This window comes from Dipteris shenzhenensis, chromosome 20 (assembly GCF_047967505.1).
Source record: "Dipteris shenzhenensis isolate YYH24624 ecotype China chromosome 20, Dip_SZ_1.0, whole genome shotgun sequence".
NCBI classification, from domain to species: domain Eukaryota; kingdom Viridiplantae; phylum Streptophyta; class Polypodiopsida; order Gleicheniales; family Dipteridaceae; genus Dipteris; species Dipteris shenzhenensis.
The window spans coordinates 10109058-10129815 of NC_141615.1; the positions used below are offsets into that span (position 1 = coordinate 10109058).

The following is a 20758-nucleotide window of genomic DNA, read 5'->3' on the forward strand; positions in this document are numbered from 1 at the left end:
CAGTCCGTACAGGTTGCTGCCTCTCTTGCACCTTCCGTACAGCCCTCGGGACTGAGTCCTACAGCCAATGGCCTGCAGTAGTCTTCCTCTCTGCCTTTTACTTCTGCAAACCCTTTCATACGGACGGCCGTACAGGCTGTATGGTCTCCATCTGTTCCTGCGTTTTTTGAAACTGCTTCGTCTGCGCCCTCTACACAAATCTTTTCGTCCGTACTGCCTCAAAATGAGCCTCTTCTGCCTTCCGTACTGGTGTTGCAGCCCTTGGTGTCATCTTCCTCCTCCCTTCCTACTGCTTCAACACCTGTTTCCATTGTTTTTTCTGCCTCAGCCCCTCCTCCTTCTGCCTCTACTCCTACTACTCGTGTTTGTCTTCGGCCGAAGCATGGTGGTGTGTTTGCCTCGCCTTCAATCAAATCGGCTAAGCTGGATGTTTCTGATGGTCCTTCTTCTTCTCTCTAGCTGGATCTTCTTCGCCAATTATGGTCTGCCTCTATCACAGAAGCTCCTTTATCGGGTTCCCCACTTGTTCGTTCCTTGGATTCTGCCCTTTTGGTCTCCGGTCTTCGTCAGGCTCAGCAATTGGGAGTTTGCCTCTATTTTATGGGCAGGGTTTTATCTTCAGCTCATCTTCGTCATTGGGCTGGTGTTGCAGTGGGTCCGGATTGTATCTCTTCCTTTGTCTTTCTGGGCAAAGGATTTTACTATGCCCACTGCTCTTTGACTGATGTGGTAGAGCTCCTTGTCAGTCGTACTGGTGTTCCTGGAGCAAGTTTTTTTACTTATGTGATGCCCTCGGATCCCCTATTGATCTGTATGCCTCTCTTCTAACCCATTGTCCGGTCTGGATTACCCTCAAAGCGCTGCCTGTGCCTCTTCTTCAGCATTTGCAAACTCTTGCAGTGCTTCTGGGGAGGCCTCTCCATGTTCCGAGATCGGAGTTTTTGCAGGCTACCCGTGATGTTCGACTCTGTATCTTATGGGATATGATGCAGCCTGTGCCATCTACTCTGGATCTCGATTTGGGCTTTGCTGATCCAATGCGTATCAGGCTACATTCTACTTCTTTTCCTACAGCTTGTTATTGGTGTTGTCAGGTTGGTCTTTTTGCACGTGCCTGCCCTTCTACTTCCATGACCACTCCTCCTGCTCCTCCTTCAGCTGTGAAATTTACTCTTCCTTCCCCTCCGGTTTCCACTAAGGCTTTGCTCGATAAGCCTTCTTTTACTGCTCCAAAGCATTACTGGAGGAAGGTAGAAAAATCACAGGCCACTCTCTCTCTTGCTGAAGAAGTTCAAGATCCGACTCCTGTTGGGCATCTTCAGCCTCCTTCCCCTCAAAATATGGATGTGCCCCTTGCAAAGGGGATTATTCAGGATGCTGCCCCTGCTCTTTCTCAGGTTGATCCTCAGAGTGCAGCTGAAATGCTGAGTCCTGCTTTATCGGATGCAACTCCTTCGTCGGAGGATACAGATGTTGATTTAGCCCCTTTTCCTTTGATGCCTGTGCCAAAGTCTTCTTCTATTTGGGATGCAGAAGTGCCTTTTTTACTGGAATCTTCTTATCCCATATTACAACAGGTTTTTGACCTTGTGATTCAGAAAGTTCGGGTACCAGCCTATATCAAGAAGAATCACAAGGGCAAAAAACAACGTGTTTTTATTGATGGTGTGGTTTCATCACTGCATCAGTTTTTACAGAGCAATAATTTGAAGCTGGAGGATGCTGTGTTTGATCCTCCTCCAGCTTGATATGTAGCTTTTTACTTGGCTGCCTCATGACTTTTGCTCTGAGGCTTTACTTGTACTTATTGATGGGTTTTTAACTCTTTTGAGGTTTCCTACATAGAAATATAAGATTTCACTATTAAAAATTAATGTGTGCGTGTGCGTGCGTGTGTGTGTGTGTGTGTGTGTGTGTGTGTGTGTGTGTGTCTGTAGGACAAAAACTCTGTGAAAGCATTGAGACTGATGAAGATGGAAATGATGTGCTCTCCTAGGATGCATGGTGGACTTCATGTCCTCAATATAAGATATCATGTACTTGCAAGGAAGGCGACTATGCTGCATACTTCTTTCCGCCAACAACAGCCATGGACTTGTATGCTAGCATCCATGTGTGTCAACATGAGGACTTGTGCTTATGGTCATTGGACTACTGATCATTGGGAGGTTGTCATTGGGAGATTTGTAGGGAAGATACATGGCTGTCCTCTCTACTGCTCTGATACTTGACCGGAAACAAGTACTTTCTAAGGTCAAATGGGCTCCTGATAATTGCTTGGGAACAAACTCAATAAGGAAAGAAAGTATTCGTTGGAGTGCCATCTTTGACATTCCACTCGCTTTACAGGAACCTGTTCGGGCATACAATCTCATGAAATTGGGAATTAGATACATACATGATGTGGTAGATGATCAGGGCTATGTTTTATCTTTTCCTCATGCCACTACTTCCTATGCATTGGGAATGCATCATAGGCCTATATGGAAGAAAATTGCTGATTTGTTACATCCTTTTCTACCTGTTCCTCCTGTGGCTGACACAGACAGGCTTACGGATTGGCAATTGCAACCCTCTGCTACATGCACTCATCCTGTTCCTCTTTCTGCCTTAACCTCCATCAAAGCCTACAGGCTTCTTCAACCTGCTCCATGGATTCAGCAATATGCTAATTCTCTGTGGCATATAAGGAAGCCCCTCTCATGGTGGCCGAAGAATCTCGAGATGTTATGGAAGTGTAAAATGCCATTGAAACAAAGACTTTTTCTTTGGAGATGTATGACAGGCACATTGTCAGTGGGGGTCACACTTGCTAAACGTCGCATTGCACCATCCACATGTTTAAGATGTCAGCCTCCTTCAGAGACTGTTCTTCATTTGCTTTGGCAATGCCCGTGTTCTAGGATCCTCCTCAAGAGAATTTCAGATCATCTTCGGCTCCGTTTCCCGAGTCACAGATTCGGGAAACATTTCTGGCTCTTTGGCAGATTTATGAGGTCTTTGTCTCAATACTCACTATTTCTCTCTGGGGTGAGATATTGGGCTCTTTGGACAATCTGGAGTGAGCATAATTTGGCATACTTGGGTCGGCAAATTCACAAGTCATATGAATCTTTCCGAGCCTCATTGCGGCAATCCTTATATGATGCTTGCCATGAGGGTGATATGGATGCTTCTTGCATAGAGCTTTTCTTTTTAGTTTTCTGATCTTTGGGATAGTCTCCATTTCGGAGACCTCCCATCATGTAAATTCATGAGCATATAAATATACTGCACTGGATATTACTTAAAAAAAAAGAGTGTGTGTGTGTACGTACGTACATACACGATGTGTGTACTTTTTAAACATGTATTACCCCTTTCTAAAGGAGGATGGAGAGGTCTCTCTTTCAAAATAACATATAATCCTACTTGGAGGATGATGATAAGGGCGGCTCTCTAGCAACATAGGTAGGGCACACAAGAGACAGGAAAACATGAGGAAACTAGAATACACAATGTCATCAAGCAACTTCTTATCCCCATATCCCAATCATTTTCGGATAATGAGTTAGAAAAGTTAAGCATGAATGAAAAAGGAAGGTAACTATAAAGGTACCAACCATACGTCCTGTGAGACTGCTTCTCCTTTGGTGATTCATCTTGACCTAACTTCACTCCTAGCTTATTCTAGGTCATCACCACGCTGTAGTGCTTCACCTCCTCCTCCATCAAGCAGTTTTAGCTGCCCTTCAACATGCACTGTTTCCTGTCTAAGTAGCATGAGGATCTGTCTCCTCATCGTCTACTACTTCTGCCGCTACCTCTCCTACCTCATTCGCATTTTCCACCATATCCTCCACTAACCTCTGCAGCATCCTCATAATGGCAGTGGTTGCTACACAAAAAGCAACCTCCGAATCATCCACGTTTAGATCTTTCTCTTTCTTCTTGCCATTCTCAACCTCCATATGGGTGGGCATCAATACATGCTCAATAGAAGGCGGGAAAATGTGTGAGGGGAAAACAAAAGTAGGTATAGGGCTAGATATCATTTGAGACTCTCTGCCAAAGGTATATTAGGCTACTTGAGGCACGGGGGGATGCAGGAGAGGTTAGGTAGCTTGTGTCTTCTTTGATTATTTCTTCCTCACAGCTGCCTTGGCCACTCAAGACAGGACTTGTGCAACCACAATAGCGAAACATGTTGCCTATTTTCTGAATATTCTTTAATTTCCTGAGAATGATCTCTATTCCAGAGGACAAAAGCGAAACATGTAGCCATCCATTTGAAATCGTGGACAGAACCATCAACTATGAAAAAATACTGATTACCAACCTGTTTAAACATGATAGTCTGACCAGGCACACAATCTCTCAGAAAGTAGAGGATCCCATGAGCATCTCTTCAAGCTCTTTGAACCCTTGATAGACAGCCTCAACATGACCTGGTGGCAGAGGAAGCCTCCGGACTTCAGTCATGTACCTATTGGACCCACAGTTTAACATCTTCAGGATGATTTCTTGTAAAGCACATTGAGAATACTTAAAATATTAACCCAGAAGCTATTCCTTTAAACTTTGATTTCTGGCCAATCTTCTTCTATAGTTGCAGAAACCATGCATCAGGACTAGAAGGATTTCAAAGTTAAACCTGTTTGCAGCAATTGTAAGCTTATCCTTGATTCCCTGATTTATCGAAGGTGTTTGTTCCAAACTTAGGGCTCCTCTAAGCACCAAGGCAGTACTTCCCATATCGGTACCCACTTGGTGAGCAAGAGCTATTAATGACCATTCTCGCAAGACAGTAAGAACCGACCGGAGAGTGCGAAGCCGCAGAAGAGGAGAGGATAACAGAGATGCATTGGCAAGCAGAACATCATATGTTCTCTGTACAGGTTCAGCTGCATCTTTGCAGGCAGCAAGGAGTGCTCTTGCAATATCTTCATCTCCCACTGCTTCCTTACCTGAAGCTACTCTTTCCTGCGGACAAAAAAAAGAATAACGCCAAAAGGCATGGAGTCATGGGACACTTCAGAGAAACCAAAATGGCAAGGGACAAAAACATTAACATTAATTATTGCCAGAGAGCAGCCTGGATCAGTTCAGTACATGAGCAGCTTTCTCAAGATGGAGGCAGATCGTGTCCAGAGGTAAGCTTCCACCATCCCCAGGGAAAAACCGGGGCCCAACTCTTCTCAGCACAGCACAAGCTTCAGCTACTCCACCAGCGAGTAATGCCTGATCTATAAGTCTTGCCCATGTATCCCTCATCACACTGTTTTCAGAGTCCCGAGCGTAGTTTGAAAAGTGCAATATCTCTAAGCATACCTGCCAAAACAAGACTCTTTGGTGAACGAAACTCCCAAACCAAAAAAACAAAAGAAAACGAGCTTTTACTACAATCTGTTCTCAAAGCCTATCACAACATGTAATTTTAACTGTAAGATATAATTGAAAACAAGATGAACGTTTGGGAAGCCTGTAAGATATAATGAAAACAATTTTAACTGTAAGATATAATTGAAAACAAGATGAACCTTTGGGAAGCCTGTAATATTGTTATCACCTACATATTGATGTTGAAGTATCAGATGCCAATTTGCACAAAAATGTCATAATCTAGCACAACACACACAGTTTCCTTTTATTCAATAATCTATGGCCATCACATATCAAATTGCTGGAGAGATTGAAGCCATATAAATTTTAAGAGACTACAATGGGTGATGACAAAGAGCCTGCTACGCTGATGATCTTGAAACCATAAAGCTCCATTAGAAGTGTAGATTGTTGCCACTTAGCCCTGGTATGGCCATGTAGCCTAGCTATGACACCTAGTTCACTTAGATCACTTGCTCCTACATTGTTTAGACCAACATAGGACACCATTTGTACCTCCCCAATATCCATTTGCAAGTACACTCTATTGTTTCAGCTTGTTGTCTCCTCTCTTGCATTCTTGTTTCCTTCCATTGCTTCCTTCCATTGCTCTCCACATCCAATAGTGGTATCGGAGCCTAGGTTCCTCTCAATTAAAATAACGCTACGGATGAAGATGGGAGTCACCCCATTGCACGATGAAGGGTGGGAGTGGCTTTTGGTTGTATGTTTCAACCATTTGTCCAGGTTCAGAAGCTAGCAATATAGCCCTTGTCTGCCACCGCTCTGTACTGTTTCCTACTCGTTCGACCCCTCTGTACAAATATAGCCCTGAATTGTCACAGTCCTATACTGCTTCCTTCTTGCACGAACCCCTCCATACAACTGCGCCTGCACAGTTATCGTACACTTCCTTACAGCTCTACTGTACTATCTCGACGAGCCTCAGTTCAAGGTAGCTCCTGCTTGCAATTGCCATACAGGTACATCGTACATTTGTTGTTGTTTCGTACAGATTTGTTGTACATTTGCTGCAGCTGTGCTCTCGCAACATTCAGGTGAAAGGGCTCCCCAACACAAGCATCATTCAGCTTCAGTTGACTTCAGCAAAAAACTCTTTTTCAGGTCCCATTTGCTGTTTAGATCTTGCATTTGCTGATTAGTCAACACAGTTGACTTTGGGACCGCTAGAACTATCAGAAATTGGGGCTTCTTAGTACATTGATAGCACATTGCAGACACGATTGCAAATTGCAGTGACATTCTCTTTTTCAGGTACTTTTGAGCAGGCTTGAGCAGATTTTTCCCTGACTGGACAAAGTTTTGTTAGCCGAACATTTCCAATCTTTTGCAGTCAGTCTTTACAAGGCAAATTGGTGCATTTGGCTCAGTGTTGAGCGGCCAGTTGGGGATTCACATTTGAAGAGACTTTGTTGTCATTTTTTTGCCAGACATTTGCAGATTTGCTGGCAGTTTTTTAGCAGCAAGCTCATTGCAGTGATAGTCATGAGGCTTTGACATTTGCGGGACGACATTTCTTTAAATTTTTGCAATGATTTGCTTGGAATGCTTTCGGCTGAAGCTTGATGGCAGCAACTATCCAATACAACCATACCTGATGCACCTCTTGTTAGTTGCTAAGGAAATTCGCGGTATTGTTGCAGCAACAGAGGCTAGACCTGACTCCCAAGCACAGGCACCTGCTGCCACCATACCCACTACAGTGGTGCTGCTGTTGCTACATCCGGATAATCTACCACTGCCACCACAGTGTCTCCATCTTCTCTGCAAGATCAGATCCGATGGGATCGGAGAGATGCACAGACACATGCCTTGATTGTTTTATCTTACAAGAGGCTCCTTAAATCTCATATTCGGTCTTGCAAGATGGCCTAGGTTGCATGGGATACTTTGGCCAATCTTTATCAGATTCAAAATGAGGGCAAGATTGCCTTTTGGCACAAGCAGTTGGACAATGTTAAGATGGAAGAAGGGGACAGCATGGATGCATATCTCATAAAAGTCAAGGACTTTAGATAGCAGCTCATCAATGTTAATGAGATGATGCCAGATTCTTAAGTGGTTTCCACAACATTGGATGGACTACCTGATTCTCATTAGGGCTTCGCTACAACGTTGTTAGTGGCCATGGGTAACCCCAACCACTACACCTTCAATCAACTTGCCATCTTGCTCATGTAGGAGGAGCAGAGCCGTCAAAACAAGACTGCTTCCATTAATATAGATCGAGTCTTTGCCATGGATAACAAAGGCAAAGGAAACAGGGCAAGAATTTCACCAAGCCCAAACCTTTTTCTGGTACCTCATCTTCTTCTACGCTGGCTGATGGGAAGAAGAAGAAAACAATGTAACTATTGCACAAAGCCCAGACATGGCATCTCTGAGTATCGGAATCACATTGCTTTGGAGAAAAAGAAGTAGCATCAAGGTCTTGCAGCTACAAATGCTCCTGCTGCCCATGAGCACAGCCATGAGGCAGCAAATATGACTCACAATCAGTAAGAATTTGTTGTCACTTGCCACTATAATCCATCAAAGCATGATGCAGCTTTGTCAGTTTCAAATTGTATGTCCAATTCGTATTTGGATCATGTTAATTCCAAGCACATTACAACCTGCAAAAAGTTATTTCAGTCCTTGGATCATGCACCCAAGGGGGGCATTGTCACATGTGCCAACAATGCATCTCCTCCCATGAGAAGGGTTGGTTAGTTCTAATAGCTATTCACTTGAATTTCAGGAGATACAGTTACTCTTGTGGAAGTGTTATATGTTCCAGGTATAAAAAGAATAAGATTTCTATCTCAGCCATTTCTACATATGGCTTCAAAGTTGTTTTTTACAGTTATCGCCATGCCGTGTATGACAACCAGCATGATAACTGCATTGTACTTGCTGGAACACTTTCCTAAGGTTGTACCATCTTGATGCTTCTGAAAAAGGGGCTGTTACAGAAGCAAAATGCAGCAGCTGAAACTGTAATTCCAGACACGCATTTATGGCATGAGAGATTGGGACGACTCAACTATGGTAATCTGGTGAAAATGCAGTCAAAAGACATGGTTGTGGACCTTCCACAAATGCACAAACTTACAAAACATATCTATGAGGGCTGCTCGTTGGGGCAAAAAGCATTGCTTCTCATTTCCAAAAGATGGGATGGTGCTGCATCCAGGGAGTTGGGCTTAGTACATAGTGATGTATGCAGAGCAATACGGATAGCATCACTTGGGGGGGGGGGGGGCGGGTTGGAGGGGGCGTCAATATAAGTTCCATCAATTTTTTTATTTTTTAGCAATGGGGGCATAATATATCAATGCATAAGGCTATATACTCCGCAACAGAAAGGAATCGCAAAGTGGAAAAATAGGACATTGATGGAAATGGCCACATGCATCCTTAAGGGGAAGTCTTTGCCCAACAAGTTTTTTTTTGGATGCAATTATGTGTGCCAACTATATGCTCAATAGTGCACCCAAAGCCTGTGATTTCACACATGCGGATATTTGGGTTTGGCCTATGCAGATGTTCCATGCGTAAGGGGAATTCTTTGCCCAATGAGTTTTAGTTGGATGCAATTACGTGTGCCAACTGTGATCAACAGAGCACACACAGAGGCATTGAAGACCATCACTCCTTATGAAGCATGGATAGGCCAGAAGCCTATGATTCACACATGCAGGTAGTTGGCACTTTGGCCTATCAAACTGGAAGATAAGGCCGTCAAATGTATATTCATTGGCTACATCTCACAAAACAAAAGCTACCGGTTGTGCCAGCCTAGTAGGGGGGAGGTTATTGCCAACAGGGATGTTTGCGGACATGCAGCCTATAAGATGTCATGTCATGCCTGTCATGGAAGATGTTGTAGCGTTATTACATGGTTCAAACAATGACAGAAAGAATATAGATGCTCCATTCTTAAAATCTAAAGAAAACCCAGACTTTCGAAAAACCTTAACACTTTAAACACAGCACACCTTGAAAAAATTAAACAGGTGCACACACAGCTCACCATGAAACATAAAAGCACTTATTAGCTAAAACTGCATCGTCCAACTGTCTCCATGTGATTGCCCACCATTCAGCCAAAAAGCATCTCTATAAAATAGAAGGCCATGTATAATGTCCGTTTCAAGAACGTTTTAAAAGGTGCAAACCATTGTTTAAGGGATTGCATTATAAACCAATCCAGAAAGGAACTGTAAAACTCATTGTAGTAAGCCATCCAATTACCAATGCTTGTGGAGGTGTCAATCACCAATACTTGTGGAGGTGTCTCCTATGGCCCTAAATCCATTCAGTCACCAACACTTGTGGAGGTGTCTTCTGTGGACCTACTGCATCTCCAACCCTTGTACAATACTAGCCTCAGGCAGACTGAGGACCTTTCATTTTGGCAAGAAAACTGACAGTGCTTTAATTATATTATTAGTTGTTTACACCATCTATAAAGGGACTGATCTATAACACTATTCTTATATCCCTTCAAAGGACTTTTAGCATACATTGCAAACAAAATTGGAGTTGCTGATATGTCACAGCCTCTACAATATCAAGCACGATCGAGCGTGTCCATTCTTCCCAAGAAGTACTGTTCCATTTTCATGCCTCTCATATTCAATAATGCGTTCCTGCCCAACTACAAATGATTTGATCTCCTTACTTTCTTGCGTAGCATTTTATACAAACAAGGTTTAACCATCGTGCTTTTTTCTCAAAGCCTGACTCTATAAGCTTGATTTGCTGCTTGAAATGGTTGAATTTCCATTCTAGCTCAGTTTCTCCTTGCTCCAAAACTTTAATTCTAATTTGTTCTGGACTCTTGTGGTCTCAAAAAGCATGTTCCACTTGCAATCTGTAAAAATAATCAAGGGCAAAACCTTTCTACACAACCCTGTTGATATAAGGTCCACAGCCAGCACAAAAAAGGGAACTTCCTTGCATCGATTTTCCCTTCTGTACTTTTCAAATGTGACACTGTTTTCAGCTGCCTAGGCCTCAAGCAGGTTCCAATGTATAGTATCTTTGTACCCACTAGATGTATGAGAGTTTCATGGTGAGACTGTTGTTTCCTACATATTAACAATAAATTGTATTATAAAAAATAACTTATGCATTCGTAGGCAAAACCCCAGGCAAATCCTTGAAAGTTTCCAACCATGCAAATCGCATATCATGAAATGTTTCTCAAAATGTTTCTGGTAACATTGAACATATGTAAGAACAAGGTACTGCATGCTTTGATTTAGCAAGGAAAGTAGAATACTGACATACAACTACCATGACAATTAAAATGAGAAGTTCATCCACAGGCAGTTTGAACTTCATCCTTCTAAGTCACCATGATAGATGTTAAAGAGGCGCTACTCCATCAAAACCTAAGGGACTGACATAATAGTGCTCTCTCTGCGCTTTCATGTATCTAGGACATATGTTAGAAACAAACGTCTCGACATCTTAAACATTTGGTAAATTGCACTAATCTTAAAAGGATTATGCACTAATTCCAAGAGGATTGTATGGACAAAAGGGGATACATGCTCATACACATGAGACTGAATAATATTACCTGATTGCTGGATGCAAGTCCTTATCAATTTGTTTTCTATGGATCAAACAAGCCTCCTTTGTTTCAATTGAGAATTGATGCTTTACTACAGAAAAATCAATCACATATAAAGTTTCTTAAAGCAGTCAAAAAGAGATCCTCCAGGGACTTACTCATGAAAGAAGTAGTCTCCAAACATACATCACTGTCAGAAATTTAAACACTCCATAAATACAACAATTTTTTCACACAACGTTATAGTCTCCAAACATACATCTCTGCCAGAAATTTAAATGGTCCATAGAAGAGAAATCATGAAGCCAGCTTGCTCCCAACTTTGTTCAGGGAGCTGATAATCCATCCACCAGTGCCTTGCATGTGCACAACCCAAATAGCATTTACAACAGGTATGTAAATCAGAACCGGATTTAGCGAGTGTTAAAGACAAAGCCATAGAGCATGAAATAACAGTCCATCCATTAATGAAGTGCTTCTAAGAAATGCCAATTCAATAGACCCTTACAAGCAAATATGTCTTGAATTGATAATTGAAATCCAGAGTACAACAAAATCAGTAAAAGGTATTGACACCTAGAAGTATGAGTATAAATGCACTGGTAGGTCACAGTATAAGGCATTTGATTTAAAATGCATTGAAGAACTCAAATTTTCAACTTCAGAAATTAAAGAAAAAGACCATGTGGAAGATATATCGAAAATTAACACAGGTGTCATCAGCTTATATACACAAACACAGATACGGAAGTAAAGCAACACTAATGAGAGAGATTTCTTGTGCCCCTTTTCAAAGGAAACAGTCAACTACGAGAAGCATCTAAATAGCCTAGTAGATATTAAAAGATCAGGTTTTTTGTTGATAGAAATTTTGAATACCTCCCACATTTCAAAGGGAACAGCATAGTCATTGTAGAGCTGCGATATACTTTTCAAGTCTTGGCCAAGATCCTCTGCCTTTTCCTTGGCCACATTCACAGAAGCCTCCTCTGCTAGGAATCTTTTGCTGGGAAATGGATCCTTCAAAGGGTCAGCATCTGAGCCAGTACCTTGGGTTGCTAAACTTTTCGCAATCAGAAGGTCCAACTCTTCTTTGATCTTGATTTGAAACCTTAGCACCGCAAGCTTGCCTTCGAGCAGTTCTAACAAACCACCATCAGCAACATCAGAACCAGTACTGAGTGCCCCGACTCCACTACTTGCACTCCTGGCTTGTAGGACAGCATTGCTAAGGTATTGATACCTGACCATCAGCCAAAAAAGCCCACAACCATCTCCTGTAAAACAAATCTGACACAAAAACTACTTCATATCCCTTTGCAAACACACCTGACAAAGAAATGATTAACTCTATGTATCCACAAAGGAGCCCTCTCACCCATGTAACAATAAAAAATTACATCTACAAATAAACAAACTACACTTTCTGCAGATAGCTTGGATACCTCTGTTCTAAAGTCAAAATGCCACCTCCTTCCACTTGCCTCCTCTCTGCTAGTCGTAAAAGAACATGTGCAGCCAGAAGATGTTGGCGTCGATGCACATAATAGCGTGCTAAAAGCTCCAAATACTTTGCCTGTTCTGATGTTACTGGCTGCCGGGAGTGTGTAACAGAAGGTGATGCTACAAGCTTATTGCCTCCTGATCCAGACTGCAAACATTTCAATCCATGACTTCAACAACATTGCTACAACAAGGTCAACACATCAATAGGAAAGTTCGCATCCAGAAATGAAAACAGAACTTTGGGAGCTATGAAAACAAAGCTTCATTGTAGCAGGCCACCATGTCCTAGGGATACAGCACATTCTGATGCATATATAGTACGGAGTATCTAGACAAAATAATCAGCTGCTTTCCAAGAGGCAATGCAGTCCCAAAAAGGGTTACCATGCCATGTAAGAGGACTAAATTAATTCGAAATTTGATGTATGGGATCCTTGAGCCACCCGAAGGAAAGAATGTTGTTGGCTACAACTGGGTCTACAAAGCCAAGGTCAAAGCTGATGGGAGGGTAGACATATATGAAGCAAAATTGGTTGCAAAAGGGTATGCACGGCAAATAGGCATAGATTTTGATGAGACTTTTGCACCAATCGTAAAGATGAAGACCATCCAATTCCTTCTATCTCTTTCACTTGCATCAGATGGATATTAAGTCAGCATTCCTAAATGGAGACTGTATATGAGTGTGAGAGAAATCACCATGGACTTATGCAAGACAACGGAAGCAATCTAAGCTCACACACAAGGAGAGCAAGAAGATAAACAAGCAGCTTTAAATACATGCAGCATAAACAGGCTTAAGTAGAGATTCCACCGGTTCTGACGTCCAAGGCATAACAAATGTGAATGTATTTTGGCGTACCACACCCGGAGTGCACTGCTTCACAACTCCATTGCATTCCACGTTTCATGCTCATTGCTTCCCCTTGAACGGTGGTATCAGAGCATCTAGATCCCGAACCCCCTTCCTCCTTTGCTGGTCACTTTCTTCTCTAGAGAGAAGTGCTTCTGCTATTGGTCATCACCCTCAAATTTGGCATTCGTTCTCTCTTGGAATAGATCGACATTCAACTACTAACGTTTCCATCTGCTGGTTTTTGTTCATATCTAAACCTAGCCCACTGCTAGGCCTCACCATTCTTCCAGCATCATTGCTCTTTGTGGAGAGCTTACAGCGCCACTATCTGCCCATCACCAACCACTTGCCTGCTGCTTCTCATTGATGAACCATTTCCAACAATGACTAACAGATCTGCTCAAGAACTGCCGCCTACACTACGCCAGGCCACTTGTTTGTACGAATGTACGAATAGACAATACAATCCCCTATGTATTCTAGCAGGCACAATTTCCTATAACAACTGTCATATCGCATCCATTGCAGCTCCAACCAGCTCTGTACTAGATCGTCCATCACCCGTACAGCACATGTGCACAATCTGTTGTACAAACTGTATGGGCAAATTATGGAAGTCAATGTGTGTCATTTTGATTTTGTTGGTGAGCTCCAGCCCTCCATACAACCTATGTTGTCAATCCGTACAACTCCCGTCGTACAACAATAGGTAGTCAACTCCAACCTATTCATTTCACTCTTCCTTGTAGATTCACACTGCAAGTTCAATCACCGTCCCTACACTGTCCGTACAGTTGCTTTGTGTCAATCCATATAGTCATGGACAAGTAGTCTGTACCCCTGCAGTCAAGCATTCCTTGACATAAACCCACTGAAATTGGGGCTTTTGCCCAATCTCCTATTTGCCTGGACAAATTATGCCTTGATTTTTCCGAAATTTTTGAGACACATCTGGGGTTTTTGCTACTATTGGTGTGCATTGGCCCTAGTGCATTTGGGACTTCATTTTCAGGTGCATTTGAGCAGATTTGAGAAGAGATTTGTCCTTGGATTAGTGGCTGGACAGAGGATTCTTGGCCACAGTTCTCTTGGACAGAGTTTCCTTGGCCAGACTAAGTTTTGCAATACATACTTTTGCAACTAGCCTTTTGGAGATGAGTCTTTGCAGTCAATCGTTGTGGGCAGCTTTAAGCATTTTGACTCAGATTTGAGCAGACATTTGGGGGAACCACTTTTGCATACATTTGCTGTCATATTTGCCTAACATTTGTAGAAATTGCAGTCAGCTTTTGTGTGCAGCAAGCTCATTTGCAATGATCGCGCTGATTTTTTATTTGGGATTTTGCAATGGCAAGCAACGATTTTCTTGGAAGAATTCAGCTAAGATAAGCTTGATGGCAACAACTATCGCATGTGGTCATAGATAGTGTGCCACTTGTTGGTTGCCAAAAACCTTTGGAGTATTGTTGCACGGACAGATATAAGACCAATGTCTTAGGGATCTGCTTCCACTACACCCGCTACCTCGGGCGCTAGAGGTACCATTGCTACATCTAGACCATCTACTACTACTACAGGGCCTTCCACTCATGGTCTTGCATGACAGCAAAGGCTACATGGGATCAGTTGGCATCTCTTTCAATGAAGCCAGAGTTTCCTTTTTACAAAAGCAGTTAGATGGTGTTAAGATGGAAGCATGGATGCCTACTTCACCAAAATCAAGGATTATAGAGAGAAGCTCATTAACATTGATAAGATTGTGCCAGGTCCTCAGGTTGTGTCCTCTATTCTCAAGTGGCCTTCCTGATTCTTATCAAGGCTTCCCTACGACATTAAGGCCCGTGGCCACCACAGGTAACCCCAACCACTATACCTTTAATCAGGTTGTCACTTTACAGGAGTAGAGCCATGCAAGAAGTGCTTCCTCCATCAATGCAGATGAAGCCTTTGCCACAGATCATAAAGGCAAATGAAAGGGGAGCAAAAAATTTCACAAGCCTAAGAATACAACTGATACCTCATCTCCTTCTAGCCAGGGTGATGGAAAGAAGGAAAAGAGATGCAACTATTGCAGGAAGCCAGGCCATGACATTTCAAAATGCAAAAAGCACATTGCTTCAGAGAAAAAGTCACTGCAGCAAGGACTTGTAGTTATAGATGCTCTTGCTGCAGGTCATCACAGCCATGCGGCAGCGGCAAATATTGCTGACGATGAGTGGGCATTTGTTGTCTGTGCTGATGGAATGCTTGCCAGGAGGCAAGTCACGTATTTCCCATGTGTCATTTTGGTGAATGGAGTCCAATTCATCTCTTATAGCATCCATCCACTCTCTGATCTTAAAAGTACCCTTATGACATAAAGGTTCCTCATTAAAGGCTGTGGCAATCAAAGCAACATCCAAAAAATTGCCATGCATTTGTCTTTGTGAACCTCTAGTGCTGGCAGCCAATGGTTCAGCGTGCTTGTGTCCCTAGGGATATCCAATAGCCATCTAGGGACTGTTTTGTGCTGTCTTGTGACAGCCCTCCCCTCTGCAGCTGCTTGTTCTAATAGTATTATCATCAAGAGGAGGCGAATCAGGCTGAGCATGGGCCTGAATTTGAGGCTGAGAACTGCTTGCTGCTGGGGTATTTGCTGCAATTGCTGATCTGAATCTGTAGCAGACTGAAAAAGGGGCAGCAATGAATCAAATACATCAAGGGCACTTACAGGAGGCTGTTTTTGACAGTCCAGCCAAGGCAAAGCTGCATCTCTACTGATACTAACTTTCCTAATGCTAGGCTAGTACAATCTGTAGCCTTCACTTCGTGAACTGGCCAATGAATATGCACTTGGCTGCCTTATCCTCAAAGTTGTGCCTCAACTGAGAGGGTACACGTACATATGCCAAGTTGCTGGTGACTCTCATATGGAAAACCATTTGCTTACGACCTATCCATGCCTCATAGGGAGTAGTTGTCTTGAATGATGGGGATTGGTGCTCTATTCAGCACATGGTTGGCACACACATGCATCCAACCAAGTCTTATTGGGCAAAGACTTACCCTTAAGCATACACCTGGCCATTTCCATTAAAGTCCGGTTCTTCCGCTTTAATCAGAAAATTCATGGGACATGTATTCACCCCTCCTGTCGGTGAGGAGGGTCATGAGCTTGTGTCCACTCTCTTTTTAAGCCCATGGCAAGAAAATGCTTGAAACAAGTAATGACATTGGACTTGGATTTCAAAGGGTAAACCCAAGTGTGCGTGGTAAAGTCATCCACAAATGTGACAAAGTAAGAGTAGCCTGCAAGAGATGGGGTCCACATACATCACTATGAAGCAAGTGCAACTTGCGAATCCTTGCGAAAGGAGAACCTTTGTATCTTCCGCAACAAGCAACCCTCACACGTGTTCTTTGAAAGTGCATGCATTTAGGGAAGGTGTACTACCATGTCTTGTGAATGCATTTTCACCAAACTTCCATCGTTGAGATGTCCATGTCTCTCATGCTATAGGTGTGTATCAGAACTAACAGATTCAGCTGCTGCATTTGCCTCAATAGCAGCCCCTTTGGCATAGGAGTCAAGATGATGCAGCCCTCTGGTGTGTGTACCCAGTAAGTACAAGCTGTTTTCATGCTGGAAGGCATAGATGGCACAATGATAACCATCAAAACATGGCTCTATAGCCATTTGTTGGAATGGCTGAAATAGAAATCAGATTCTGGAACGTATAAGACTTCCAAAGAGTGACTGCATCTCTGGAGACTGAAGTGACTTCCACTTGACCAATCCCTCGCATGGGATAAGATGCATCATTGACACAAGTAACTATGCTCCCTTAGGTGCATCATCCAAGGCCAGAAATCTTGCAAGAGGTGGTATTCTTGGAAGCACCTCTTTCGAAGTACCAATCTCACATAGAATCCGCCATAGATGAAGCTGCATCATGCTTAGAACGATTGTCATGGCAGTTACAAGTTAAAGCAGAAGGCTGATGGCTATGCTCAGCGGCCAAACATTACTTTGAGGAAAACTTTGCCCCCACATAAGACGTCAACTACAATTCGGTGTGTCAATCCTATTGCATCAGGCATTGAAGGTCCATCAACTTGACATTAAGACTGCCTATCTTCATGGTGATTTGCTTGAGGAAGTCTATGTCAACCAGCCTCCTGGTCTTGAGGTTGAAGGGTCTGAAAATAAAGTATGCCAGCTGCAGAAGGCCTTATATGAATTGAAGCAGGCACCCCATTCGTGGTAGGCCAAGATACATGCCCGTTTGATACGCCTTGTTTTTCAGAACAGCCCTATGGAAGTAACACTTATATGTACCTTTGTAAGACTAGAATATATCCAATCATACAAATTTAGAGTTTTTGTTGTTCTAAAGTCCAAAATTCTACAAAGAAAATAAAAGAGAAAACGAAAGAGAGAAAATATAAGCGGGGAGCAGATTTGCTCATCTTCATTCTTTATGCACATGACATGCTTATCACTGGGCAGATACTCAGAAAATTGCAGCCTTCAAGGCTGATTAACAAATCTTTTGCCATGTCAAATATGGGTCAGTTGCATTATTATCTTGGCATCCAATTCCTCATTTTGATGACGTATATTGGACAGCAATATAAGGAGCGTGGCTTCCATTTCTCATTTCATGCCACTCTATCAGTAGGCTGTTGGTTGCCTGATTTTTTCATGCCACCCTGTATCAGCAGGCTGTTGGTTGTATGATTTATTTAGGTCACACTCGGCCTGATCCGCAATAGGCAATTTCCCAGTTTAGCAGCTTCATGCACAAACAGCATTTGGCCTTCTCTTTGATGATAAATCTTCCTTGTTTATGCATGCTTTGACAAACAGTGACTCGGCTGGTGGGTACGACACGCGGGTGTGACACAGTGGCACCTGTTTCATGCTTGGTGCTTCATACATTTCTTGGTTCAGTAGGCTGTTGGTTGCCTGATTTTTTCATGCCACCCTGTATCAGCAGGCTGTTGGTTGTATGATTTATTTAGGTCACACTCGGCCTGATCCGCAATATGCAATTTCCCAGTTTAGCAGCTTCATGCACAAACAGCATTTGGCCTTCTCTTTGATGACAAATCTTCATTGTTTATGCATGCTTTGACAAACAGTGACTCAGCTGGTGGGTACGACACGCGGGTGTGACACAGTGGCACCTGTTTCATGCTTGGTGCTTCATACATTTCTTGGTTCAGCAAGAAGTAGCCTACAGTTGCTACTTCTAGTTGTCAGCCTGAGTACAAAGCAGCCTTTACAAATATTTTGAAGTGTGTCTGGGTCTGTAAGCTACTTGCAGATCTTAATGTCGGCCAGACATCTTCTACTACCATTTACACTGATAGCCAAAGTGCTTTGGCTATTGCGGGCAATCCTGTTTTTCATGCGAACCAAGCATATGGAGCCTGTGTTCAAGAGTGACTATCAATTATCAATTGGAGACATACAGTTGTACAATGTTCCAATGGAGGACAGATTAGCAGATCTCTTCGTGAAGGCTTTACCATGATCCAAATTTGATACTTTTCAGCAAGCTTTACACTTGGTACCTTTTGTTACGTGATTTTGATATCCTTGTACTATCATAGGTTGCCATATCAATCACGTATGAACATGTGCAACCATGATTTAGCTTCTAGGTATTCCTATGACGTTTCCAGGATACTTCAGCCATTTCATGGAGGGAGCCTTCTAGCTAGTTAGGAGCAGTTAAATATACTTAGTACTCGTCCTAGTTTAGTACACTTAGAGCATTTAGTCTTAAGTTGGGCCATATAGGCCACAGTGATACTTTCAGTTCATTATCCATTTGCAAAATGCGATTACAGTCAATTGCAGTTTCATGCTCATTGCTTCGCACTCAACACTCTTCCCCATTGGAGGGCCATATCTAACATTGATTTCTCTATTCCTACACTCTTGTTTGCTGCATAACTTAAAATGAACAGGAATCTGAAGCAATCACGAACGAGAGAGCACATTGTATTTCAGCTTCCATGGTGACCTAGACCTCAAGCTCGAAGGTGCTTCAACATAGAGAAACTATAATTTCTTGGTGAGCCCACAAGTTACAACTCCCCTCCTTCAATGAAAAGTACCCCTTTTAGAATTTCCATTCTATGGGTTTGTCTGGCACTCTATTCAAGTCCCATATGGATGCTGTTTACCCTAAGTATGAGGACATGACATTGGTATTAGAGCTGGTCTTGAAAAAAAAAAGGTCGTCTACTTGCCTAGCTGCAAGAAAAATGTATGTTCTTTGCCTAGCTGTATGGATAGTTGTGACTTTCTAGTGAGGTAATTCTGTATTCGCAACTTGGTTGAAATTGGCTCTCTAGCAGCATTGCGACAGGCAACTACAAGATGCAATCCTTGGAATACAAAACTCCATCGTGCTTGATGTTGTGTGTGAGAGGTAAGAGAGAACAAAACCTGCAAGTTGGCAATGGCATACACTTTCACTTTGTAAGACTTTTCAACAACACATCCGCTATGCGCACACACGCATGTACACTTGCACATATCTCATTCAACAACCAGGCTGATGATATAAAGCTTTAAGACAATCCCTATGCAACAAATACATTTTGAAGCAAAAGAAAGATTACTTGCATTGGACACAAACATTATAAGCATACCTTCAGCATTTGCTTGCTGCCAGCATTTTGTAAAAAGGGCACCAAATCTGGTCCAGCAAGTTCCAACAGCTCAGACTCCAATCCAAGCTCAATCATCGTTCGATACAGATACTCATGAAACGCACGATCTGGCCACCTCACACTCAATTGCACGATCTGCCTAACATACTTTTCTCTTAGAGCTGCATCAGCTATCATACGGCCAGAAGAAGACTGCAAGGATCCAAACCCTGAACGGACGCCTATTTGAGCACCTTCCCCCTTCAAATTACGCAAAGCGTTTGCAACGACTTCATAACACTGCTGACGAGCTAGAAGGGCTATTTCACGCCGAGACTCCTCAATATGATCATTGAAAGCATCTTCATTTGGATCCTTAGCTTTTGCTTTACGTAATGGCAGCTCGACAACAGCCTCATAGAACCTGTCTCAAGTAGAAGAACAGACATTTTTTCATAAAACCACTAAACATCTTAAGGATTGAAAAGAGGCATTGAAATTGGACCAAGAACCAAACTTAAGTTACAAACCACACACTCGGGACACTAATCTCCCCTTAAATTCAGAAGACAGGAAGGTAGGGGGGCATGTTGGAACTCAAGCTTATCTGGACACAGGAGATGTATGGACAAAAAAACTACTTAAAAACCTTACTTCGAAAGAGCTTGCACTTCAAGTACCAATCTTCATCTCACTGAGTCTAAATATCGGCAGGGTGTGAGAGTGCAACCAACAACACCGCCAAGATGTGAGAGGTGAAGACAAAGAAGCACATACTAATAAAATGCACCAAATACTAG

At 42.7% G+C, this 20758-nt stretch overlaps 1 protein-coding gene across 2 annotated transcripts in view; it reads right to left on the reverse strand.

Moving 5' to 3' along the window:
• Positions 1 to 20758, reverse strand: part of NUP155 (nucleoporin 155) — a 113656-nt gene that overhangs the window by 13390 nt on the left and 79508 nt on the right. For both annotated transcript variants that reach the window (XM_087391167.1, XM_087391168.1), the window contains exons 8-13: positions 19959 to 20382; positions 12394 to 12599; positions 11828 to 12191; positions 5092 to 5310; positions 4634 to 4962; positions 4319 to 4465 (exon numbers count right to left, since the gene is read on the reverse strand). In XM_087391167.1, coding sequence (XP_087247293.1) covers positions 4357 to 4465; positions 4634 to 4962; positions 5092 to 5310; positions 11828 to 12191; positions 12394 to 12599; positions 19959 to 20382 — 1651 coding nt within the window. In that variant the 3' untranslated portion in view covers positions 4319 to 4356. The remainder of the gene's footprint in view (positions 1 to 4318; positions 4466 to 4633; positions 4963 to 5091; positions 5311 to 11827; positions 12192 to 12393; positions 12600 to 19958; positions 20383 to 20758) is intronic.